At 46.9% G+C, this 25,032-nt stretch overlaps 1 protein-coding gene across 3 annotated transcripts in view; it reads left to right on the forward strand.

Annotated features, from left to right (window-relative positions):
- Nucleotides 1–14,707, forward strand: part of WARS1 (tryptophanyl-tRNA synthetase 1) — a 40,863-nt gene extending 26,156 nt beyond the window's left edge. For all 3 annotated transcript variants that reach the window (XM_033951539.1, XM_033951540.1, XM_033951541.1), the window contains 5 exons: nt 2,344–2,444; nt 4,134–4,246; nt 5,344–5,517; nt 7,574–7,714; nt 14,475–14,707. In XM_033951539.1, the coding sequence (XP_033807430.1) occupies nt 2,344–2,444; nt 4,134–4,246; nt 5,344–5,517; nt 7,574–7,714; nt 14,475–14,633 (688 nt within the window). In that variant the 3' untranslated portion in view covers nt 14,634–14,707. The remainder of the gene's footprint in view (nt 1–2,343; nt 2,445–4,133; nt 4,247–5,343; nt 5,518–7,573; nt 7,715–14,474) is intronic.
- The last annotated feature ends 10,325 nt before the right edge of the window (nt 14,708–25,032 follow it).

The raw sequence follows: 25,032 nt of genomic DNA on the forward strand, positions 1-25,032 counted from the left end.
GCATGCTTTCATTGTATGCTAATAGATCTCATGCATATTCATTGGGGAAATCTTGAAAACCCAACTGGATTGCGGCCCTCGAGGAGGGACTTTGACACCCCTACTGGAGAAGGAGGGGAGATTTCCTCAGCGCTGGATGAGGAGAGAAGGCAGAGTGCAGCCGGCTCCGGTTTAGTGGAGGAGAGGGAGAGGTGGCACCTGTAGCCAAAAAGAAAGATGAGGTTTTATGCGGTTCTGCTCTGGTCCTGTGCGGTTAAAGGGTCCCCCCGGGGATCTGGTGGAAAGAAGCTGAGCAGAGAGCGGCCTAAGTGTAGGGGAGGTGGTCTGCAGCCTCTAAATTCTGAAAGAAATATTTAGAACTGCTTCTGTAGAAATCCAAGAAGTTTATACTAGCTCAGAAGTTCCATGTGCAGGTACACCTTCACTGGTTTTGAAAAAGCATCTTTGAATTTATTTTGCAGTAATTAGAAATCTTTTTACAAGTCGGTATTGCTTTTCGTTGCTCCTCACATACCTCCATCCCTATTTGTGCCCCTGGCACTTCAGCTGTGAACACAAAGGAAAAATATTTGTTAAGCAAGTTGGCCTTATCTTTAGCAGCTTCTACATATTTCTCCCTTTCACCTTTGAGTCTCACAAGGCCACTTTTGCGCTTCTTCCCATCACTACTATATCTAAAAATATATATATATAACTTGTCTCCCCATTTTACTGTCAGCTATTTTTTCTTCCATTTGCATCATTGCTTTCCCGACTACTCAACCAGCCTCTCTTAAGTTTTCCAGATAATTTTGCCTGGCTTCTTCTTTCTGCCATCTTTTGTACTTTATGAAAGCTAGTCTCTCTCTTTTTTTTTTTTTTTCTTATCTTCTCAGCTATTACGTTTGAAAACCAAAGCTGACTTCTTTTCCTCTTACTTTTTTTTTTTTTTTTAATCTTTATTTATTTTCAAATCAAAACAACAAGTGCACAAAAATACATCATACAAGTAATTCCAATATAGCACTATAATATCTAACACATAAAATCTAATAGTGTAATAACCCCCACCCATCCACCCACCCTTCATCACATTTTCAACTAAAATAGAATATACACATGTTATATAACATATTATAACATATCTTATAAAATTACTCCCCAACTCCACCCTCCCCCTTTTCCTCTTACTTTGATTCACTTTCCTTACAAAATAACCCACACTATTTACATTTTACACACACAGCAAGTTTTGCTTCTTTCAGTACATTGGCCTCCAGGTTGGGATTGACATGTGTATACTTCTCCCTCTGTATTCGCGGTGGATACGTTCCGGCTGTAGGCGCGAATATGAAAAAACCGCGAATAACTTTTCAATATGTTGTTCGCGGTTTTAGGAGTCTGCCACCGTTTTTACTAATGAAACCACAAATAACTTCCCAACAGTTATTCAGTTCTTCATCATTGCGGATGGCCAGCTGCAAGTGCCTGAGGATGATACGAGTCTTCTTGTTATCGCGCACGGCATTGCCGGCCAGCTCTAAGAACTCAGCGGTCAGATACTCCAGCACCGCTGCCAGGTAGACCGGGGCGCTGGCACCCACACGCTCAGCATAGTTGCCCTTTTTCAGCAACCTGTGCATGCGCCCTACGGGAAACTGCAGCCCTGCTCGGGATGAGCGAGTCTTGGCCTTAGCTCAAGCCTTCCCTCCCTGTTTGCCATGCCCAGACTTTTTTTTTTTTTTTTTTTTAAACTGTCTTTGTGAGAATAAAAGAATCCCAATCGTGTCAGTCCCAGAACTTTTATTCGTTCCTAAAGATTCACTACCTCGTTTTTGATTGGTTAAACGAGATCGGCCCCGCCTACGAGGCTGATTATCATCCAAGGTTTGCTTGCGGACCAGTCCCACTCTAGAAAGTAAGCCGAGGATATCGCCAACACTTAACTAGGTCCAATCGCAAGGAAAGGTGCGATTTCAGGGCAGGCAGCAAGCAGCGATTTCAGGCATGCTGGGAAGAAAATTTACAGTACAGTAATGGTAAGTGATAAAACTTTTTTATCGATACTGTACAATTAAAGGAAAAAAACTAGTGATGACGTTTTTTAGGGGGCGGAGTCAGCGACCAAAAAATCGTGAATAATCGAAACCGCAAATATGGAGAGAAAAGTGTATTTTGTTTTCCCTTTGGGTTCACAGACCTTATGATTAACTACATTAAAAATGTGCTCTGATGAGTTATGTTCACCTTTGCAGGCTAAGCCATTTGCTAATAGAAAGCCCTGGGAGGCTGTGAAATGTAATGAGGATAATCTTTATTTTTCATTTTGACTTTTTCCCTCTAAACCATGTTTTCTACTTGTAGAAGATCTCCTGATTTCTATAAGAACATAGTCCAAGTTCAGAAGCATGTCACTTTTAACCAGGTGAAAGGAATATTTGGCTTTACGGACAGCGATTGTATTGGTAAGTGGGAAAGTTGGCTTCCACATTTTGCTGAAACAAATTCAGATTAAGGATCAATATCAATGAGTTTCAAACAATATTTTGGCAAATATATATTTTATTCAACACAGCGTTCGAAGAAGTCGGTCCAACAAGTTTCAGCAGCATGGTGCCTGTCTCAGGAGTTGAGAGATCTTATATAATGATGGTATCTAAAGTTGTACTTATGCAAACCAGAATCTAAATGTTCCCTCTCTTTTACTAAGCCACGGTAGAGGTTTGTATCACGGCTCAGGGCACTAAATGCGCCGAAGCTCATAGGAATTCTATGAGCGCCAGAGCATTTAGTGTCCCGGGCCTTGGAAGAAACCTCTGACGCGGCTTAGTAAAAGAGGGGACAATTTGTTTAAAAAGAAAGCCCTAATAATGAATAATACAAAATGATCCTTTGCCTGCTTCCAAAACTCTGGACTCCACCTGTTGCTATCAGAAAGAGAGCCACCTCTCATCCACCCTATTACCCAAAAAGATAGAACTGGGAAGGTGTAATATGCCATGGGAATATGTGTTGAATCAAATACACATTTGTTGAAATACCCTTTGGAAGTCATTAATGCTCAGTTCATTGGGAGAGTATGACACAATGGTTAAAGCTACAGCCTCAGCACCCTAAGGATGTGGGTTCAAATCCCACGCTGCTCCTTGTGACCCTGGGCAAGTCATTTAATCCCCTTATTGCCCCAGGTACATTAGATAGATTAGCACATTGGGACAGACAGGGAATTATGCTTGAGTACCTGAATAAATTCACGTAAATCGTTCTGAGCTCCCTGGGGAGAATGATATAGAAAATTGAATTAATAAAAGAAATAATAAGTGACATTAGGTGCCATAAAGCGCCTGTGTAGGCACAATTCACATCAAAGGTAGGTGCCGGAGATGTAGGCCTTGAAAACCTTGGCCTGCATTTCCAGCGCCTACCATGGCCGGAGGCGCGATTCTCAGCACTGTCGCGTGATTGACAAGTGCTAAGGTTGTGCTAAGAACAGATAGCGTAGCTGGTTTTAGAAGGGTTTGGACACTTTCCTGGAAGAAAAGTCCATAGTCTGTCATTGAGAAAGACATGGGAGAAGCCACTGCTTGCCCTGGATCGGTAGCATGGAATGTTGCTAATCCTTGGGTTTTGGCCTGGTACTAGGGACCTGGATTGGCCACCTTGAGAACGGGCTACTAGGCTTGATGAACCATTGGTCTGACCCAGTGTGGCTGTGCCAAGTATAGGACAATGAAGCCATTGTAACATCACTGATGAGGTTGGCTCTGAGGCACTGTGGAATGAGGCATTATGACATCACAATCTCAGCTCTGGAATGTTGCTCTCATTGGGGTTCCAGAATCTTGCTCTCATTGGGGTTCTGGAATGTTGATTTTCTTTGGGTTTTGGCCAGGTACTAGTGACCTGTGTGTGTATGGGCTACTGGGTTTGATGACCATTGGTCTGACCCAGTAAGGCTATTCCTATGTTCTTAATCCAGGCCTAACTGGTTATGTGCCACTGAACAGCCCTGCAAAGGCAATTTAAACAGCCAAGAGTATCTTCTGACTATTTAAGTACTCTTCTGTCTGTAGTGTATGATACATAATGGTATTATCTAAATTCAATGCCGAATTGAAATATGAGCATTCTGAAATGGATTTTTCTTTTTTTAGGAAAGATCAGCTTCCCTGCAATTCAGGCAGCTCCAGCATTTAGCACTTCATTTCCCCACATTTTCAAGGACAAAAAGAACATTCATTGTCTCATTCCATGTGCTATTGATCAGGTTAGTGAGTGTTTTTCTACATGCAATCATCAAGGTTTCAGCTTATGATCAGAGGTAAATGGTTTGGCCATTGATTGCGGCATGGGAGATACAGTATTCTAGGATTTAGATATGATGATATGTTGAAACCCTCTGCTCAGTGTGAAGCGGCAGCTAAGAAAGCAAATAGAATGCTGGAATTATTAAGAAAGGAATGGAGCACAAAATAAGAATGTTATAATCTCTTTGTATCGCTCTATGATGTGACCATATCTTGAATATTGTGTGCAATTTTGGTAACTGCATCTCAGGATTATCAGGATTAGAAAAAGTACAGAGAAGGGTGGTGGAAATGATAAGGAGGATGAGGCAACTTCCCTCATATGAGGAAATGCTTAAAGAGGTTAGGACTCATCTGCTGATAATATGGAGAGAAGTGAAACGGGTAGACATGAATCACTTGTTTACTCTTTCCAAACATTCAAGGACTAAGGAGCATGCAATGAAGCTACTAAGTAGTAAATTTAAAACAAATTGGAAAACACCTTTTCACTCCATGTATAATTTAAACTCTGGAATTCATTGCCAGAGAATGTGGTAAAAGCAGTTAGCTAGACAGGGTTTAAAAAAAAAAAAAGGTTTGGACAAATTCCTACAAGAAAAGCCTATAACCCATTATTAAAATGTACTTGGTAAAATCCACTGCTTATTCCTGGGACAAGCAACATAAAATCTGTTTTAACTCTTTTGAGATCTTGCCAGGGACTTAAACTGTTGTAAGCAGGATACCGGGATTGATGACCGTTTGGTCTGACCCAGTATGGCAATGCTTATGTTCTTACTGTGAAGAAAAATCTCAAAAACACATTTGAGGACAGAAAAAACAAGGCCAAGGATCTGTTCAGCCAAAATAACGTTCTTGTCGTTCAGGGGTAGCAGACTGCAATCATCAAGGTTTTTTAGAATATCCCTAATTGTATACTGTTAGAGTATTGTATGCAGATATCTGCTGCAAAGTCTTTACCATATCCTGAAAACCAAACTGGTTTGACAGCCTTAAGTGGATTCTGTGAACAAATGAACTAACATGTTCTGTTTTGATGTCTTACCTGTTTTAGGATCCTTATTTTAGGATGACAAGAGATGTGGCCCCTAGGATTGGTTATCCCAAACCCGCTTTGTTACATTCAACCTTCTTTCCAGCATTGCAGGGAGCCCAGACAAAAATGAGTGCCAGTGACCCCAATTCATCAATCTTCCTCACAGACACACCGAAGCAGATCAAAACCAAGGTAACGGCTCTGAGACCCTGTTAAGCTGTCAAAGCGGACCATTGACCCACAAAGCCATTGTGCACAGCTGCTTTAACACGTTCATTGCTGCCTGAATGATCTTATTTAGCATTTGTGCATAAGCTGATACTGTCATGAAGACAGGGACAGCAGCACCTCTTCCTTTCCTAATCACATTGCTTCTGTCGCTCCCTCCCCTTCCCCCCCACCCCGAGCAGGTTCAGCATTTTTCTCCCTCCTTTGGGCCAGCATTTCTCCCTACCCCGTCCTCTGTCCAGCCTTTCTTCCTCCCCCCCCCCTTTGTTCTCCCCCCGCCCCCCTCCTTGTGGGTCCAATACTGCTCCTGCCCCTTTCTTACTTCCCCACAGTCCTGTAAAGTTTGTCGATTGCTGGAAGCAGCAGAACGGGCTGCCTTCAGTAAGCTCCTGGGCCTCCTCTCTGTTGTTTTCTGCCTCCTCTGATGCAAATTCCTGTGGGCGAGATGTGGCAGAGGATGAACAATGGGCTGGCTGAAGGGTAGCCTGTCATGCTGCTGCTGGCAGCTGACATAAACCGTACGGAATTATGGGGGAGAGAGGAGAGGGAGAAGTTCCAAACCTGCAGGGAGGGGGAGGCATAGCCTTTTTAACCAGCTAAAAACAAAAGCTAGATGTTTTGGTACCCTTAATTGCTAGTTCCCTTAGCCAGTGTCTCACCTGATCCAGTGGTTAAGGCAGCTTTGTATGAGAATCCCAGGGTTATACTGATTTTGGGTTTTTTGGAGGGAGGGTCAGTAAAAGTAAACCCATGAGATTTTGTTGGTTCTTTTCAGGGAAATTCTATAACCAGGGCCTAAACTTAGGTGTTGGTAGGTGCCCTTCCGATGCCTAAGTTAAATTAAAAATGCAGTCAGAAACGGCAAACGACGGCAGTGTTGAAGCACCTACCGAGGCCTAAATAACAGACAGCGGGAATCGCAGCTAGGTAGTCGCTTCAGGCCTCAAAATACCAAAGTAGGCGTGGCCGACGCCGGAAGTAGGGTTAGGCAGGCTAAAGCAGCTACCTAGCTGCGATTCATGGCAGCATAGGCAACTGCAATGTAGGCCCGGAAAACCCTGGCCTACGTTTCAACTGCCTATGTATGCTGCCGCAGGATCTTAAAGCCAGCCCGCAGCAGCCATAAGCTAATCGTGGCAGAGGAAATTATCCCCCCTTTGAATGTCCACGGCAGGAGGGATGCCCATTCCCTCCTGCCAGAACCCTCGAAGTCCCGTGGCAGGAGGGATGCCCACTGACAGGCCCCCCGAACCCATGACATCCCCACAACATAAAAAGGTACAGGGAAGGGGCGTGGGCGCATGGCAAGGGGAGGAGTGGGGAGGGGGGCAGAGAGGAGGAAGGGTACTGGCACCCTGAGGAAAACTGCCCTCTCCCACCCCCCCTTACAATGCCACTGGACTCAAGCATTACAAGTTGCAAATCTTACAGCATAGGCGATACCCCGACCCCCAATCCCAGCTTGTTCCCCTCCCTTTGATCTATGCAGTGCCACAGAGGGCTCCAGGACAGGGTCTTTAAGAGTACAGATCACTGAGTCTCCAAGCTTCTCAAGACTAGGGTTACCAGACATCTGGGGAAACCCAGACATGCCCTCTTTTTAGAGCAGGGATTTCAAAGCCCCTCCTTGAGGGCCGCAATCCAGTCGGGTTTTCAGGATTTCCCCAATGAATATGCATGAGATCTATTTGCATGCACTGCTTTCAATGCATATTCATTGGGGAAATCCTGAAAACCCGACTGGATTGCGGCCCTCGAGGACCGACATTGGACACCCCTGACCTAGAGGATTTGACAGTGCAGATATAAATACTTTAAATAAATAATAAAATGACTTTCCTACAATACTACATAACCTATTTTAGAATCGTGGGTTTTTATTCTGCAAGGGAAAAGCTCAGCTTCCCCGAGGATTATAAAAAAAATGGAATGTGACTTGACATCTCTTTATAAAATCAAAGGGTTTACACTATTTGAGATTAGAGAACAGTAGTTAAGTAGTCATCTCCTTGTGTTTTAGATCAATAAGCATGCTTTCTCAGGAGGAAAGGATACCATCGAGGACCACAGAAAGTACGGTGGCAACTGTGAGGTTGATGTGTCTTACATGTACTTAACATTCTTCCTCGAAGATGATGAAAAACTTGAAAAAATTAGACAGGTATAGTAGATGCATGCTTTGCTGGCTATTAGGGAGTAAAGCAGAGGTTCGGCTACTATCTTGTTCCTAATTAACTGCTTGTTCAGAATGAGAGCATGTGCAGGCTGATGCTAGAGGTTCATAGACAACGGCGCAAAAGACAAAGGCGCGCCCAGACAATTGAGCGCAGCGCAGAGGCGCGCGCCGCTCAAAATTACTGTTTTTAGGGGCTCCGACGGGGGGTTTTGTTGGGGAACCCCCCCCCACTTTACTTAATAGACATCGCGCCGGCGTTATGGGGGTTTGGGGGGGGTTGTAACCCTTCACATTTTACTGTAAACTGAACTTTTTCCCTAAAAACAGGGAAAAAGTGAAGTTTTCAGTAAAATGTGGGGAGTTACAACCCCCCACAACGCCCCCACAACGTGGCGCGATGTCTATTAAGTAAAGTGGGGGGGGTTCCCCCCCATGCCCCCCCGTCGGAGTCCTAAAAACAGTCATTTAGAGTGGCGCGCACCTCCACGCTGCGCTCAATTGTCTGGGCACGCCTTTGTCCCGGCACGCTTTTGACCTGACACTGATGCTAGAAGTAGATGTGAATGGATTGAACGTGTGCCTGTGAGCTGGGGGGACTTTTTTGTTAGTCTGCTTTAGGGAGCCAGAAGTGCACCAGCATTAGAATTACCAGATAGATGCAGGTCTGCAGAGAAAGTACAGGTAGTCCCCAGGTTAAGAACGAGTTACGTTTTTAAAGCTGTATGTAACTCAGAACTTGTAGATTTTAAGATTCTTGCTGCTTACCTCTGCTCCCAGCTGGCCAGTTCCCTCTAAGGTTCAGCACGCACAACCACACATTGTTCTTAATGTGGCCATGCATCATTCCTGAATCTGCTGCAGGAGAAGTGTAGGAGTCTTATGCCCCCTGGAAATACTGCTCAGTGAAATCAAATGAAGCCGCAACCGCGTTCTTAAGTACGAGTTGTGCTTAAGTCAGGCGTCTGTAACTCGGGGGTTGCCTGTACAGCGTAGCTGCTATTGGTATTGTGAATTTAAAAATTGTGCTGTGAGCTGGGTATTTGAATTTTAAAGAATTTTCATCCTGACTGTGAGAGCCCAAATTCGGGTGCAGAGGAAAGAAGCAACCAGAGAGACTGGCGAGGAGAACTGTTGCTGCCAATGAGATTTGAAGCTCAGCCTAATTAAGGCCCCCTTTAAACAAGCCGCGTTAGGGGTTTTTATTGCCGGCCTCTGCGGTAAAAGCTATGATACTCATAGAATTCCTATGAGCGTCGGAGCTGTTAACTGCAGTGGACGTTGATTTTTTTTAAAATCCTAACGTGGCTTGATAAAAGGGAGCCTAAGTTATGCATACACTTCTCCCTCCGTATTCGCTGTGATAGGGGATTAACAAAACCGCAAATACAGAAAAACCGTGAATATCTTTTTCATATGTTGTTCGCTGTTTTCTATTAAAAACCATCGTGCATATGGTGAAACCGCGAATAACATGGTGGGAGACCTGGCCTGTTCCTGAAGGAGAGGCAAAACACGGTGAAGAAAGTGCTGGGAATCAGCAATTTCTCTTTGCAAGCTGATGTAATTTGGTAGGAGGAGCCAGCAAGCTAAAAACCGTAAATAATCGAAACCGTAAATGCTGAAACCACCAATACGGAGGGAGAAGTGTATTTGAATCTTCTGACTTAGCTGGCCTGGCCAATCCCAGTCTAGATAGGCTACAGGGAGAGCCATGTTCTCTGTATATACTGTAATTTTCGGGTTATAAGTTGCTTCTTTGTATAGGTTACAGGTTATATAGGTTGCAGGAACCAAAACCAGTAAAAATCTCGGTAAACTCGACGCATAAGTTGTGGGTTAGAGATATCTTGTGTTCTTATTTTCCCCATAGCAAGTATGTTATCGAAAACCATCTTAATTTCCTGTAGCTCGTTATTGATCCTGAAGACTACTGTGTACATGTCCTTGTACCCGTTCTGGAGTCCTGGGGAGGATGGGCTATAAAAAATAAAAATGTTCAATATTATGTGCTCTTTACAACACATGGAAAAAAAATGAAATTTCAGGGGGGAGGGTTGGGTCATTTTAAGCTAAAGATGACATGAAACAACATGAGAGATGTCATTTCAAATAAATGAAAAACTTATTTGTCCAAAAACGTACTGTAGATTAAGTTTAACAGAAGGACTTCATTCATTCACATCAAAAGATACAACAGACAAAAAATATAACAAAACGGAGAAAAACAAACCTCATACACAGGCAGCCGGGACTACACAAGTGCCCTAAGCCACCTGTATCATCACTGGTTTGAAAAAAACACTCCGTATATAAATATATAAATATCTTCTCATTCATTTCAAAGTTTGTGTTTCAAAATTCATTTTGTCATAGGTATCTATATATATCTATCTATCTATCTATCTATATCTATCTATCTATCTATCTATATATCTATCTATCTATATATCTATATATATATATTTTATATATATATATATATACTAGTCTTTAAGCCCGTTACATTAACGGGTGCTAGAAAGCAGCCCCTTTTCCCTCTCCCCCCTCCAGTTCCTCCCTGACTCTCTCTCCATTAACGAATGCTAGAGTAGATGTCTGTATGTCTGGGGTTTTTTTGTGTTTTTTTATTTGTCTCTTTCTCCTTGGACGCTCTCTGTCTTGTCATTCTTTCTGTCTGTGTCTGTCCCTGGCCCCCTGTCTGTCTATCTTTATTTCTAACTCTATACTCTTCCCTCAATCCTGCATGTGATCTTTTTTCTTTCTCCTCTCCAGTTCCTTCCAACGTCTGCTTCCCCTGTACCCCACACTTCCATTCAGTGTTTGTCTCCCTCTCTCTACCCATTCCATCTACTATTCACCCTCTGTCTTGCCCCTTCCTGCCCTCTCTTCTCTTTCCATCCATTGTCTGTTCTCTCTCTGTTCCATATGGCATCTCCTCCTTCCTTTCCCCCTTCCTTTTCCCTTGGTCTGGCATACCTTCCTCCTTCCCTCCATGCCCTGCCATGTCTTCTTCCCTCCAAGCCATTCTCTCCCCCTCTGCTCCCTTTTCTCTTGGCAGCAGCAGCAGCATTCACAATTAATTGCTGTTGCCGGCTTCAGGTCTTCCTCTCTGGCGGGTTCTGTCTTCATGAAAACAGGAAGTAGGCAGGACCCGCCAGAGAAGAAGGCCTGAAGCCGGTAACAGCAACAAATTGTAAACGCTACTGCTGCCTGAATCACCCGAGGCAGATGGCTTCTCTCCCCTCCCAGGCCAACCCTCGGTAACTCTCTTATGTCTCCCTCCCAGCAAGATGACCTTAAGAAACCTCCAACAGTGGACAAACTGCCGGCGCCGCCATTGTGAAACCACCACCGCAACCGCCACTCTCCTGCCGGTCCTCTAAGCGCAAGTAATAGGGGTCCAACAAACAGCCAAATACAGCCGCCCTGAACCTACCCGGAGACTGCCTGCGCGGGGGGAACCGCCGCCGGCGTCGCCGCTATCACCACCCCCCTGAGCCGCCACTACTGCTGCATCCGTTGCTGCCCCGCTCCCCACGCTGCGCACCCAGGCCGGGGAGGAGGCGGTGGCGGCAACGGCAACAGCAACAGCAGTGGATTCCAGGCGCAGCGGCTGCCTTCCCCGCCTCCCTCGCCGGCCGACTGCCGAGATTGAGGAGCAGTCACCGCGAAAAACTTTGTGCGGCCGTTGTAACGCTGGTAACAGGAGAGTAGGATGTCCAGCCTGGGGTCCGCGCATGCGCATTCCTGCGGCCACGGAACTACTGATCATGGAAGCACGCAAATAGGAATGCGCATGCGCGAGTTAGCCTTTTATTATATAGGATATATATATATTTATTTATTTGTTTATTTATTTTGAAACCTATGACAAAATGAATTTTGAAACACAAACTTTGAAATGAATGAGAAGATATTTATATATTTATTTATCCCAGGACAAGTGCCTTCCCGCCCGAAGGAGGAGAGCGTGGTCCCCAGTTTCTTCGTTTCCGCGGAGCGAAGAAGACGCATGTGCTTTCAACGGCCATTGAAAAACTAATTTTTGCCTTCCCGCTCGCGTATTTTCTAAATTTTTTTCCTTTTTTCTTATCGGATTTCCCTTACAACCATCAGCTGCCCCAGTTCTGTTCCAGACTCTTCTCTCCTCGTCGTCTGACCCCAGACGCATTCCTGCTCGACTGGACGGATCGGTTCCTCTATGCCTTTCCTCCTCTACCTCTGATGTTGCGGACGTTATCCAAACTCATCGCTCCTCGGTGGCCTCGCCAACACTGGTTCTCCCTCCTGCTCCAGCTCAGCTCCAGGGAGCCCATTCCTCTTCCTGTGTTTCCTACTCTACTTACGCAGCAGCATCAGTCTCTACTACATCCCAAGCTGTCTTCGCTCCACCTGACAGCTTGGTTTCTCTCAGGCTAACCTCTCCAGAGAATCTGTCTCAGCCCGTCCGTCGCATTTGGATGCCTCTAGGAAACCGACCACCCTCCAATGTTACCATCAGAAGTGGACCAGGTTCTCCTCTTGGTGTCTTCTGCATCATCACGATCCCACCTCTTTGGCGGTGGAAACTATACTGGACTATTTGCTTTCCCTGTCCGACGCTGGCCTCAAGTCTACCTCAATCAGAGTCCACCTTAGTGCCATCACTGTGTTTCATGAGCCTATCCTCGGAAAACCTCTCACGGCTCACCCACTTATTTCCCGGTTCATGAGAGGCCTCTTCAATGTCAAACCACCTCTGAAGCCTCCTCCTGTCGTCTGGGACCTGAATGTGGTTTTATCAGCCCTCATGAAACCTCCTTTTGAGCCTCTTGCCACAACTTCGCTCAAACTTCTAACATGGAAGGTGCTTTTCCTCATTGCCATCACCTCTGCCAGGAGGGTTAGTGAGATGCATGCACTGGTCGCCGATCCACCATTCACTGTTTTTCACCATGACAAGGTGGTTCTGCGTACCCATCCTAAATTCCTTCCCAAGGTGGTCTCGGCTTTTCACCTCAGCCAGTCCATTGTGTTGCCTGTCTTTTTCCCAAAACCCCATTCTCACCCTGGGGAACAGGCGTTGCACACGCTGGATTGTAAGCGTGCCCTTGCATACTACCTTGACCGTACCAGGGCTCACCGCTCATCCCCTCAGCTCTTTCTGACCTTCGATCCTAACCGTCTCTAAACGGACGCTTTCCAACTGGCTTGCTGCCTGTATTGCGTTCTGTTATGCTCGGGCCGGTCTCTCACTGGAAGGTGCTGTAACGGCCCACAGGGTCAGAGCTATGGCTGCTTCTGTGGCTTTCCTCCGTTCCACGCCCATCGAGGAAATCTGCAAGGCTGCCACTTGGTCCTCAGTTCACACGTTCACTACTCACTACTGTCTGGATGCCTTCTCCAGACGGGATGGACAATTCGGCCAATCTGTGTTGCAAAATTTATTTTCCTAATGGCCAACCATCCCTCCTCCCTCTCTGTTAGCTTGGAGGTCACCCATGCGTTAAGAATATGCTGCCTGCTTGTCCTGGGATAAAGCACAGTTACTTACCGTAACAGGTGTTATCCAGGGACAGCAGGCAGATATTCTTACGTCCCACCCTCCTCCCCAGGTTGGCTTCTTAGCTGGCTTATCCTAACTGGGGACCACGCTCTCCTCCGTCGGGCGGGAAGGCACTCGCGCATGCGCGGTGCGGCCAACTAGAACTTTCTAGTTAAAAAGGTCCGTACCGGGGCTCCGTCGGTGACGTCACCCATGCGTTAAGAATATCTGCCTGCTGTCCCTGGATAACACCTGTTACGGTAAGTAACTGTGCTATACGGAGTGTTTTTTTCAAACCAGTGATGATACAGGTGGCTTAGGGCACTTGTGTAGTCCCGGCTGCCTGTGTATGAGGTTTGTTTTTCTCCGTTTTGTTATATTTTTTGTCTGTTGTATCTTTTGATGTTAATGAATGAAGTCCTTCTGTTAAACTTAATCTACAGTACATTTTTGGACAAATAAGTTTTTCAGATATTTACGACTGTATCCCTCTACATATTAGTTTATTTCAAATAAATGCACATCTCTGTTCAATGGCACAGCTTACTAGCATTAAAAGTTAGTTGTGCTAAATAGAAATTTTTACTGTTAAACACACATCTTATCAATTCAGCTTGGGATGTTGCTCCTTTGGGTTTCTGTCACGTACTTGGATTGGCCACTGTTGGAAACAGAAGACTGGGCTAGATGGACCATGGTCTGACCCAGTATGGTTATTCTTATGTTCTTACGTGAGCCAAGTATAGGACAATCAAACCATTGTGACAACATTGATGAGTTTGGCTCTTAGGCATTGGTGGAATGAGGCATTATGACATCACAGTCTAAACTCTAGATTGTTGCTACGTTGGGTTTCTGCCAAGTACTTGGGACTTAGATTGGCCACTGTGGAAACAAGATACTGGGCTGAACCAGTATGACCACTCTTTATGTTCTCAAATATTGCTGCTAAATATGTGAAAGGTAGTATCACCGTCTCCACTTTCCAGTCCTAGCCCCTTTAAGTTCTATTCATTCAGAAATTTTAACAGCAGGATTGTATATGTTGAAGTACCAGAAATCTAAGGCTAAGAAGGTTATGCATTGGCCACCCCACCAGCAAATGTACAACTTGCACTGAAAAGCGAGCCCATTGATTTCTAGATCTCTTTGTAAGAAAGCAATCCTTGATTTGTATAAGAACGTCCTTTGGTTAAATATAATTCTGTTCCTTTCTTTTAGGATTACACAAGTGGAGCTTTATTAACAGGGGAGCTGAAAAAAGCGCTGATCGAAACCTTGCAGCCGATAATCCTGGCCCATCAAGAGAGACGGAAGCAAATCTCAGACGAAACAGTGAAACTTTTCATGACTCCGAGGAAACTGGCATTTGATTTCTAATGATCTCTATAGATGTAATTTATCACACAATAAATGGTATCATTTATCAATAAATCTGCAGAAGTGAATTAGCACTACTGCCTTTTTGCCTCAGTACAGGTATGAGAATTCAACAAATGAGCAGGATCACTAAAATCATCCTTTGTTTTTCAGGATCACTAAAATGGCACTGGGAAAGTATTCCGACTTTTATTGAGAAAGCACACATAAATGGGTATTGGTTAATAACCAAGAACTTTGACTATAGAAGATGTGTCATTTTCATGTCTTCGCTGCTGCAGCCTGAGAAAAATGAGATTTTAACAGCAGAGGGTGCTGTTTAACTACATCATACAGTGTTCCATTTCAAAGGTTGCACAGTAGAAAACAAAACCCAATTCTAGTTCCACCTATGGCTGTAACTGCTTATCTGATCCAAACATTGAAACCATATTATTTGATAGACTTTTCTTGATTAGGCACCATTCTGAGTTCAGGCTGAAGGTAGCAGAAGCTAGTTTACGGTTGCAATTGGAAGCCTCTGCTTCTTTAAACCTCATGCCTATAGTTTTATGCTTAGCTCACTGAGTCGCTTCCTAGCTCTTATTTTTACCATTCTAAAATATTCACTGCTAATCTTAAAATTCATGTATCTAATATGAGGGGCTGCTGAAAAGTTCTCAGCCCAGCCAAAAAGAATGATGTAGAGCAGGGATCTCAAAGTCCCTCCTTGAGGGCCACAATCCAGTCGGTTTTCAGGATTTCCCCAATGAATATACATGAGATCTATGTGCATGCACTGCTTTCAATGCATATTCATTGAGGAAATCCTGAAAACCCGACTGGATTGCGGCCCTCAAGGAGGGACTTTGAGATCCCTGATGTAGAGCCATGAAAAAATACAAGTTATTCCATACTTTCCTTGACACTTCTCATTTTAGTGAGGCAAAATGCATCTAGCAAATGGGCACAGGTATAGGGAAACCAAGCCATTGTGACATCACTGATGAGACTGGCTCTTAGGCATTGGTGGATTGAGGCATTATGACATCACAATACGAGGGGCCGCTGAAAAGTTCTCAGCCCAACCAAGAAGAGAATGATGTGGAGCCATGAAAGTTACGAGTTATTCCACACTTTTCTTGACACTTTTCATTTCATATCATTGAAGCAAAAAGTGTCAAGAAAAGTGAAATAATTTGTAAGTTTCATGGCTTCACCTCATTCTCTTCTTGGTTGTGCTGAGAACTTTTCAGTGGCCCCTCATATCTACAGATCTCACAATATAGAAAGGTTTAAGTGCTGACGATGCTTTAGGGAAATTTATCATTCTACAGTTGTTTACCACAAGAAGAAAAAACTCATGTTAGGTTATACAGAGAGTATAAAGACATGTTGTAAAGACTACATACATGATAAATTGGGCCCAAAGAAATTGGAAGGAGCTAGATCATTTATTCCAGAACTAGTTTTGCTTCCAAGACGGGTTTTAAATAATGTTTTTAAACAGAATCCATGTATATTATTTTGATTCTGTTTTCAAGCAGTGGAGTAGAAAATAAAAGGCACTTGTTAATATTTGTTACACTTTTCTGTAAATTCAGTTCAAACATGACATGTATGTAAATTGTGTGCACAGACAATGCAATAATTCTATTTTTTACGTACAACAAAAATAATTATTGTACCACCAGAAATACTCTACCAGAAAAGTGTGCTAGTCTGTGAAAAATAGAATTTAAAAGGAGTAATGGTAAAATATAATATATTGATTAAGAAGCTTGGGGGCTGTAATTTGTGCAGTTGGAAATGTAACTGGCAGATGAAGAGCAAACTGCATATAGATTTTCTATCAAATAATGTATTGCATAGACTTCTGCTAATAATACTGGGCCCATTACTCACTGGCACTTATCTGGGTAGGAGCAACTCCTCACTGGGCACAGCACTACCCAGAGAGTGCCAGGGTAGAGCCAGAGTATATCTATTTTCTGCCAACATTCATTGCTGACACCTGGATAACTATTCAGGTAATTTACAGCAGCTACAAGAGCAAATCAAAAATTAAAGGCAATTATTAAATTACATGATGAGCAGAGCTAGTGAAATGCAACATATGTACGCATATATTTCATGTTAGATAGTTCATCCATGTACAGTACTTGGCCTCTAGTCATGTGGCATCCATGAGGTCAGAAACGTGGACGCTCCATTGCAAGATTGCACCATTGACGAACAACACGAAGTAGTGTACTTTCTTTGGAAATTTACTATAGGATATTGACTCAGTATGGACAAAGTACCATTAATCAATGAAAGCTTTATGAGTAGGAAGAACAGGTGTAACCGACGAAGGTTGTTCTGGTTGCCCATGAACATCACACACACAAGAGCACATTGACAGTGCGGATGTCTTGATTAGAAAAGACCGACAGATAATCGTGTCTCGATAGGCCGCAAATTTGGATATCAGCTCTGGATCTGCATTTGCCATAATGAATGATGACTTGGGATTCAGGAAAGTCTGCGCCCGATGGGTTCCCAAAGAGTTTACTGATCTGTACAAGCAACAGCGTGCGGAGGTTGTGACCCAGTTCCTGAGATGAGTATTCTGGAGAGAATTGTAACCGGCAATGAGACGTGGGTGAATCACTGCGACCCGGAGAGCAAAAGACAAAGCATGATGACATAAAGGAAGCGGTGCTCACCTGGCTTCAGGAGTTGCTGAAAAATGTCTCTGCAGGAACGCAGAAGATAGTTGAACAATACAACAAATGCGCTATCTTGCATGAGGACTTTATGGAAAAGTGATATGTTCAATTGTTCACAGTTACTTCTATTAAAGTTGTTAAATATATTTTGCCTTTACTTTTCGATTTACGCTCATTTTGCTTAGTGTTGGATATATCAGCCATACCAGTCGTGGGCTTGTACCCAGATATCTGGTGCCAGGATCTGACCATGTGGCCTGGCACTGAATTGGCAGGTATAAGTTTAAATGCCACAGCCAGCATTTTAACCCTTTTTTTGGCATTGTTGCTCAGAAGCAATATGTGTTTTCCATGGCTTTTATGGGAGATCTGCATCTCCAAATGTCTGTTCTTTAGCACTCTCCAGACCAGTAGAGGTTAACTTTACGAATGGGTATATATCTAATCATGACCAGCAGGTGGAGACTGAAAACAAAACTTTGGGACAGTATATACTATCCTCCCTTCTCTATTTCCCTCAGTCTTCTTTCAGTCTCCAGCAGGTGTTGAGTGATCTGTACCCATCTCTCTTGGTAGGGCTGTTGGAATTTGTTTAGGGGTTTATTGTCCCTGTTTTTGGCCGGACGGAGCTTGGTCGGGCCCTGTTTGGGGGTCCGTCCGACCTCGGGGGTGTCAAACCCGGCGGGTCACGAGCGGGGTCCCTCCCCCCACTTCCTCCACCTCCCACATTTTTTTAGAGGAGCCTCAGCAGTAAGCCTTGCCCCCTAAGTCAAGCAAGGCATATTGCTTCGAGAGCCTGTGGAGTCTGTTCTGTAAAAAAAAAAAAATCCTGAGGTAGTGCTGGTTTGAAGGGTTGTTTCCCTTTAAGAAAACTGTATTTTACTGTATTTTTTCATGTAACCGGCACATTTTTATAGCTAGGTCGCGTATGGAGCAATTGTGCCCTTCTCACCGGGGGAGTAGGACACAATTGAGTCCAGCCGCGAGGGCAACTCGCGGCCGGCCTGAACTCGGCGGTTTGGGTCGGTGAGGTGGTGGAGCTCCGTCGGCAGCGGCTGCAGGCGCCCAGAGCTCCCCGCCGATGGTGCCTCGCGAGTCGGCTTGGAGCAGTGGGGAAGCCCGGTCTTCCACAACCGCCCACGGGGGGATTCCCCGAAGGGATTCCCTCTCAGCTGATTTTTTTGACAGCTGATGCCGACTTGCCTGTCTTAGCGGCTGAGACTGTTCAGTCTTCTCAGCCGCTACAGGCCATGGAGGGAGCATTTTTGGCGGGAACTTCGCTATTTTCTTTGTCTGGCCCCTCCATTTTGTCTGCAACCTCAGGTGACCTTCCCCCTGTATGGCGAACACAGGGGCAGGTTTCAGCATGGACCCCTGCTGGGGCAGGGAGTCCCTGGGGACCCCCAGGGGTTTTTTGCCCCCAATTTATTTTCTTTCTTTGTGCGGACTTTTGGGGGTCCCACGTGCGCCTGGGGGGTTTCGGGGGGGTTTCCCTCCGCGCCCCCTATGGCTTTGCCTCCCCCTTTTTTTCATTTGGCGACCCCTCTTCCTCCTCCCTCATCCAAGCGCCCGCGGGGGGGCTTGGATTGCGAATTGGTGGGCGGAGGAGCGTGTTGGCCTGGTTGAGGACCTGGCTGCTTGTCGGGCTTCCAGGATCCTCTAGAGGGGACGCCTGTTGGCAGCGGGGCGGCGGGTTTCCCGTCTTCCAGAGCAGATGCGTCCGTGGTGCGCTTTTTTATTCAGAGGGATGAGCTTTTAGACCTGTGTAGCAGGTCTCCTTGGTGCTGCATTTTTGCAGTGGCGCCGCCGGAGACCCCGCGTATGGGGGGCCCCTCTGCTTCAGGGGGTCTGTCCTGTTTCCCGCTCTTTTCCTGTGCGTCAGGATTTGCGGGATTTTGTGTTGGCGCAGTGGCCTATGGGCGCAGTTTCGTTTGGTGTGCGCCTTGGCTCTTGGGTATCCCGTCCCGGAGGGAGGTAGGGCTACCTTAATTTCGCCAATGGGGAACGCGGTGGTCTCGGCACTTCCTAAGCGGCATACCGGGCCTGTTATGGACGGTTCTGCTCTTAGGGTCTCGGAGGCGCGTGCGTTAGAGGACACTTCTTAAGTATGATTTTGATGTCTCTGCCTTTGGGGTCCAGGCGGCTGTTTGTGGGGAGCTAGTCGCTCGCGCCGTGTTTCGGTGGGCTGAGCGTGTCCTGGATCGGGAGTCTGATGACTGGTCTCTAGTGGATCAGGAGGTAGCGAAGATTGCGATGGCTGCCTCGTTCCTCTCAGATGCTCTTTATGACTTGGTGCGGATTTCGACTAAGTCTATGGCGTGGCCGCGCGGCGTATTTTGTGGCTGCGCGCTTGGGCGGCGGATTCTGCGTCCAAAGCTAAGTTTACTAAAGTTCCCTTTAGGGGGTCTTTTTGTTTGGAGAGGAATTAGATGAGTTGATTCAGACTCTGACGGACTCGAAGGTGCCCCCGTCTGCCTGAGGACCGTGCCCGCCCTGCGTCTAGGTGTGGGGCTGCCCGGGGGCGTTTTGCGGGAATTTCGCAAGTATCGCCCGGGGCGTGGGGCTGCTTCTTTCCCGGCTCAGGGTTTTTCCTGGGGTCGGTTCTTCCAGCACATGCAGCCCTTTCGGGGGGCCCGTCGGGGGGCAGGGAATCCCTCCGCCGGTTCCCCCGCTTCCCGTCCTGCGCAATGACTCCTTGCCGGCGCCCCCTTTGGTTCCGGTGGGGGCCCGGCTGCGCAAATTTTTTCCCCAAATGGGCCGAGATCGCGTCCGAATCAGTGGGTCCTTGAGGTGGTGCGGGACGGTTACGCTCTGGAGTTTACCCGCTCTCTGCCGGACCTTTTCCTCGCTTCTCCATGTCAGACTCCATGGAAGACGCAGGCTTTTCGTCAGACCCTTCAGCGTTTGCTAGATCTCGAGGCAGTGGTGCCGGTGTCCCCTACGGAGTGGGGCACCGGCAGGTACTCCATTTACTTTGTGGTGGCCATAAAGGAGGGGACCTTTCGGCCCATCCTGGATTTGAAAGGGGTCAACAGAGCTCTCAAGATTCCGTCTTTCCGCATGGAAACGCTGCGGTCGGTCATTCTGGCGGTTCAGCCGGGGGAGTTTTCTTACGTCTCTCGATCTGACGGAGGCCTACTTGCAGGTTCCAATTCGGGCCTCTCATCAGCGCTTCCTTCACTTTGCGATCTTGGGGCGGCACTTTCAGTTCTGTGCGCTTCCCTTTGGTCTGGCCACGGCTCCTCGGACGTTCACCACGGTAATGGTGGTCGTCGCGGCAGCCTTGCGGTCGGTGGGCATCCTGGTTCACCCCTACCTGGACGACTGGTTGATTCGGGCAAAGTCGTTGCAGGAGAGCTCCCGGGTTACGGCTCGGGTGGTGGAGTTTTCTCCGGTCGCTGGGCTGGGTGGTCAACCTTTCCAAGAGTCGGTTTGGTCCCGGCTCAGCGTCTGGAGTGCCTTGGGGTTATGTTCGACACCTCCTTGGGGAAGGTCTTCCTTCCAGAGGCCCGGGTGAGCAAATTGCAATCTCAGATTCGCCTGCTTTTGGCGTCCCGGGGTCCTTGGGCGCGAGATTTCCTCCAAGTCCTGGGGTCAATGGCGGCGTCCCTGGACGTGGTGAGGTGGGCGCGGGCCCACATGCGTCCTCTTCAGTATGCTCTGCTCGGAGGTGGTCTCCCCGGAGGCAAGATTTGGATGTGTTCCGGTTCCCCTGCGAGGCTTGGCGCGCTGCAGTCTGCGCTGGTGGCTCCGGACCCCTCACCTGGTTCAGGGGGTGGGTCTGGATCTCCCGCAGTGGACGGTGCTCCTTACGGATGCGAGTCTCCTCGGTTGGGGGGGCTCAGTTTATGGGCCACTCAGCTCGGGGCACCTGGTCCGCGGAGGAGGCCTCCTGGTCGATCAATGTGTTGGAGACCAGAGCGGTCAGGCTGGCGCTGTTAGCTTTCCACTCCCTTTTGCTGGGCAAGTCGGTCAGAGTCCTGTCGGACAATGCCACAGCGGTGGCTTATGTCAATCGTCAGGGGGGCACCAAGAGCACTCCTGTGGCGCAGGAGGCGGCTCGGCTCATGGTTTGGGCGGAGTCCCATCTTCTGGACCTCTCGGCTTCTCATATAGCCGGGGTAGAAAATGTTCAGGCAGACTTCCTCAGTCGTCACTTCCTGGATCCAGGAGAGTGGTTTCTCGGCGCCGGAGCGTTTTCGGTTGATAGTGCAAGATTGGGGGCAGCCCCTGATGGACCTGATGGCCACGAGTGGCAACGCCAAAGTGCCCCCGCTTCTTCAGTCGTCGCAGGGAAGGGCTGGCCGAGGGTCTGGATGCTCTGGTCCAGCCGTGGCCAACGGAGGGGCTGTTGTATGTGTTCCCTCCTTGGCCGCTGGTGGGCAGAGTGCTTCTTCGCATTGTTCACCATCCGGGTTTGGTGGTGCTGGTGGCTCCGGATTGGCCTCGACGTCCGTGGTATGCGGATCTGGTGAGGCACCTGGTGGCGGTTCCTCTTCCTCTGCCTCTCTCGGACGACCTTCTGATGCAGGGTCCCATTCCCATGTTCGACCCGTCTCCCTTCTGTCTTACGGCGTGGCTCTTGAAAGGGGTCGCCTTAGCAAGAAGGGATATTCAGACAAGGTGATCTCTACACTGTTGGGGTCCCGGAGGCTTTCTACCTCTCGGGCTTATGTGCGGGTTTGACGTCTCTTTGAGGAATGGTGTCGGGCGCGGGGAGTGACCTCTTTTCGCGCTTCTCTGCCTAACATTCTAGAGTTCTTGCAGGATGGCCTGGATAGAGGCCTGGCTTGGTCTTCTCTCCGGGTTCATCTTGCGGCCCTGTCGGCCTTTCGAGGGTTGGTGTCAGGTCAGCGTTTATCGGCTCTTCCTGATGTGATTCGGTTTCTGCGGGCGGCCAAGTTGCTTAGGCCTCCCCTACGGCCCTCGGTTCCCTCTTGGGATCTTAATCTGGTTCTCTCTGTTTTGGTGCGCCTGCCTTTCGAGCCCTTGGCCGACTGTTCTTTGAAGGACCTTACTTTGAAGGCGGTCTTTTTGGTGGCCATTACTTCTGCTAGGCGTGTTTCTGAGCTGCAGGCTTTCTCTTGTAGGGCTCCCTTCTTGGAGTTTTCTAGGGAGCGGGTCGTCTTGCGGCCGGTTCCTTCCTTTCTGCCGAAGGTTGTTTCTCCTTTTCATGTCAATCAATCGGTGGTTCTCCCGGTCTTGGGTGGTTGGGAGGGCTCTTCTGAGCAACGGCAGCTGCGCAAGTTGGATGTCGGTCGGGTCCTTCGCTCTTATGTGCAGCGGACCCAGGAATTCCGGAAGTCCGATCATCTCTTTGTCCTCCTGGCTGGTCCTCGTCGGGGAGCTGGCGCTTCTAAGGCTACTATTGCGCGCTGGATCAAGGAGACGATTGCTTCCGCTTATCTTCTGAAACAGCAGCCTGTTCCGGAGTTTCTCAAGGCTCATTCCACTCGGGGTCAGGCGGCTTCTTGGGCTGAGTCGTCGCTCGTGCCTCCGGTGGATATTTGTAAGGCTGCGGTTTGGTCCTCCTTGCATTCATTTGTTAGACATTATCGGGTAGATGTTCTGGCGCGTCGGGACGCGGTGTTCGCGTGAGCGTGTTCTGGTATCGGCCCTTCGGGGGTCCCGCCCGTGAGAGGGACTGCTTTGGTACGTCCCATTCGTAAAGTTAACCTCTACTGGTCTGGAGAGTGCTAAAGAAGGAGAAATTAGGTTCTTACCTGCTAATTTCTTTCTTTTAGCTTCTCCAGACCAGTAGAGGTCCCCACCCTGTCTGTTGTTGTTGTTGGGGCTGTTTTCGCGGGCAGTTTTTGTTTTTTTGCTGCGGGTTCTAGTATTTTTCTAGGGCCGGGGAGAATTAAAGAACAGCGGCTGTGGCTCGGCTGGCTTAGCTGGCGAGCTGTGGGGACATTTTCCTTTGGGTATTTCTCCTCTGCATTTTCCAACAGCATTTGGGTATGTTATTTGTTACTCCTGTTCGGAGTATTGGTTTCTTCCTGTTTTCCAGTTCTTGGTTCTGCTTGGCTATTCGGCAGACTGAGGGAAATAGAGAAGGGAGGATAGTATATACTGTCCCAAAGTTTTGTTTTCAGTCTCCACCTGCTGGTCATGATTAGATATATACCCATTCGTAAAGTTAACCTCTACTGGTCTGGAGAAGCTAAAAGAAAGTAAATTAGCAGGTAAGAACCTAATTTCTCCTTACTTGACACTGTTGCTCTCGTTCCATATCAAGTTACGTAAAGCAGCCGTTTCATCATCTGCCAATTAAAGGGTTAAAGCAGTGCCAGCTGTGAAGTTTAGCTATCAAGGGGAGGGTTCTTATAAGCTGCGATCTCATAATTGTGGAAAGGGATTCTGGAAATGCATCTTGATTTTCTTTCATTTAAAAAGTTGTAAATAACGGCAGAATAAAAAGAAATTTCAGCATTTGAGATGTAGTTCATGGATATTTCTATCTGTTCTTCTAGGTCACCTTATTCTACAAGTCTGAATGCATACATTTTATGGCAACTGATAATGCTTTAATTATTTGAACACACAGTAGCTTGTAAGTCCCTTCTCTACAGTTTGTGATGTGGGTTAGAACAACAGCTGTCTGACTGTTTTACCGTATTTGCCGGCATATTGGATGCACTTTTTTCCCCTCAAAATAAACTTAAAATATGAGGGTGCGTCTTTAAACGCTGATAATCAAATTATGAGCTCTGCACCCTGTCCGTCCTACCTCCTCCACCGCTGGAATACCTGGGGTCCAGAGGTGCAGCGGGCAGGAGCAAACTTTCCGTGCTCCTGCCCCGCTGCTAACCCGGTCAGTGGGTGGCTACCACAAGATCGGGTTTCTTCAGCCGCTGAGAGGCATCAAGCAGGAGCGCGCTTTGGCGCTCCTGATTGACACTGAGCAGCTTCCTGACTGGCTCCCATGAATTCTCATAAGAATACACCCCCTTGAGATTTATGAGTTAGACACACTCCAGACAAAGATTATAGAAAACCATCTAAAACTTGTTTGAAAAATGGCAATTTAGACATTTTAGCAACTAAAACATCCAATTGCCACTTTGTCATTTTTTGGAGGTTTTTCACTTTTGTTTTGTTGCTTCTTAGAGCTTTACTACCTTTACACTGAGGATTCACATTATATTTATGATATTTGAATAGTCTTTACTATTCAACTCATAAATCTCAAAGGGGTGTATTTGTGCAGAGTTAGGGCAGACTTATGATTTGGATATTTTTCTGCAATAATGACCAATGGAGGCTTGAAGCATGGCCCTCCTTACTCTCCCAGTGGTTACTGACTCCCACCCACCAAAGATGTGAATGAAACAATACATATCAGCCTGTATGATGGCTTCAGATGTTATGACCAGTCATATTAGAGCAGCAAGCAAGTCTATGGCGCAGCCTGGTGGTTAGTGCAGTGAACTGCAGTGAAGGGGACCCAGGCCCATGTCCCACCCTAACTAGTACACTTGTGATAGAAAGTGTGAATCTACCAAAACCTACTGAACTGACTTACATAGGTGACACCTGCAGATGTAAGGACTATTGGGGAGGTATATAGTTGGGTTACAGTAGGGTGTAGGCGAATTTTGGAGGGCTCAAGCATACATAGAACCTGATGGCAGAGAAATGCCAAATGGCCCATCTCTTCCTCTCCCTATAGGCTAAGGCTCTTTACACCTGCATTGTGAGGTCATAGA

This window comes from Geotrypetes seraphini, chromosome 7 (assembly GCF_902459505.1).
Source record: "Geotrypetes seraphini chromosome 7, aGeoSer1.1, whole genome shotgun sequence".
Classification (NCBI taxonomy): Eukaryota; Metazoa; Chordata; class Amphibia; order Gymnophiona; family Dermophiidae; genus Geotrypetes; species Geotrypetes seraphini.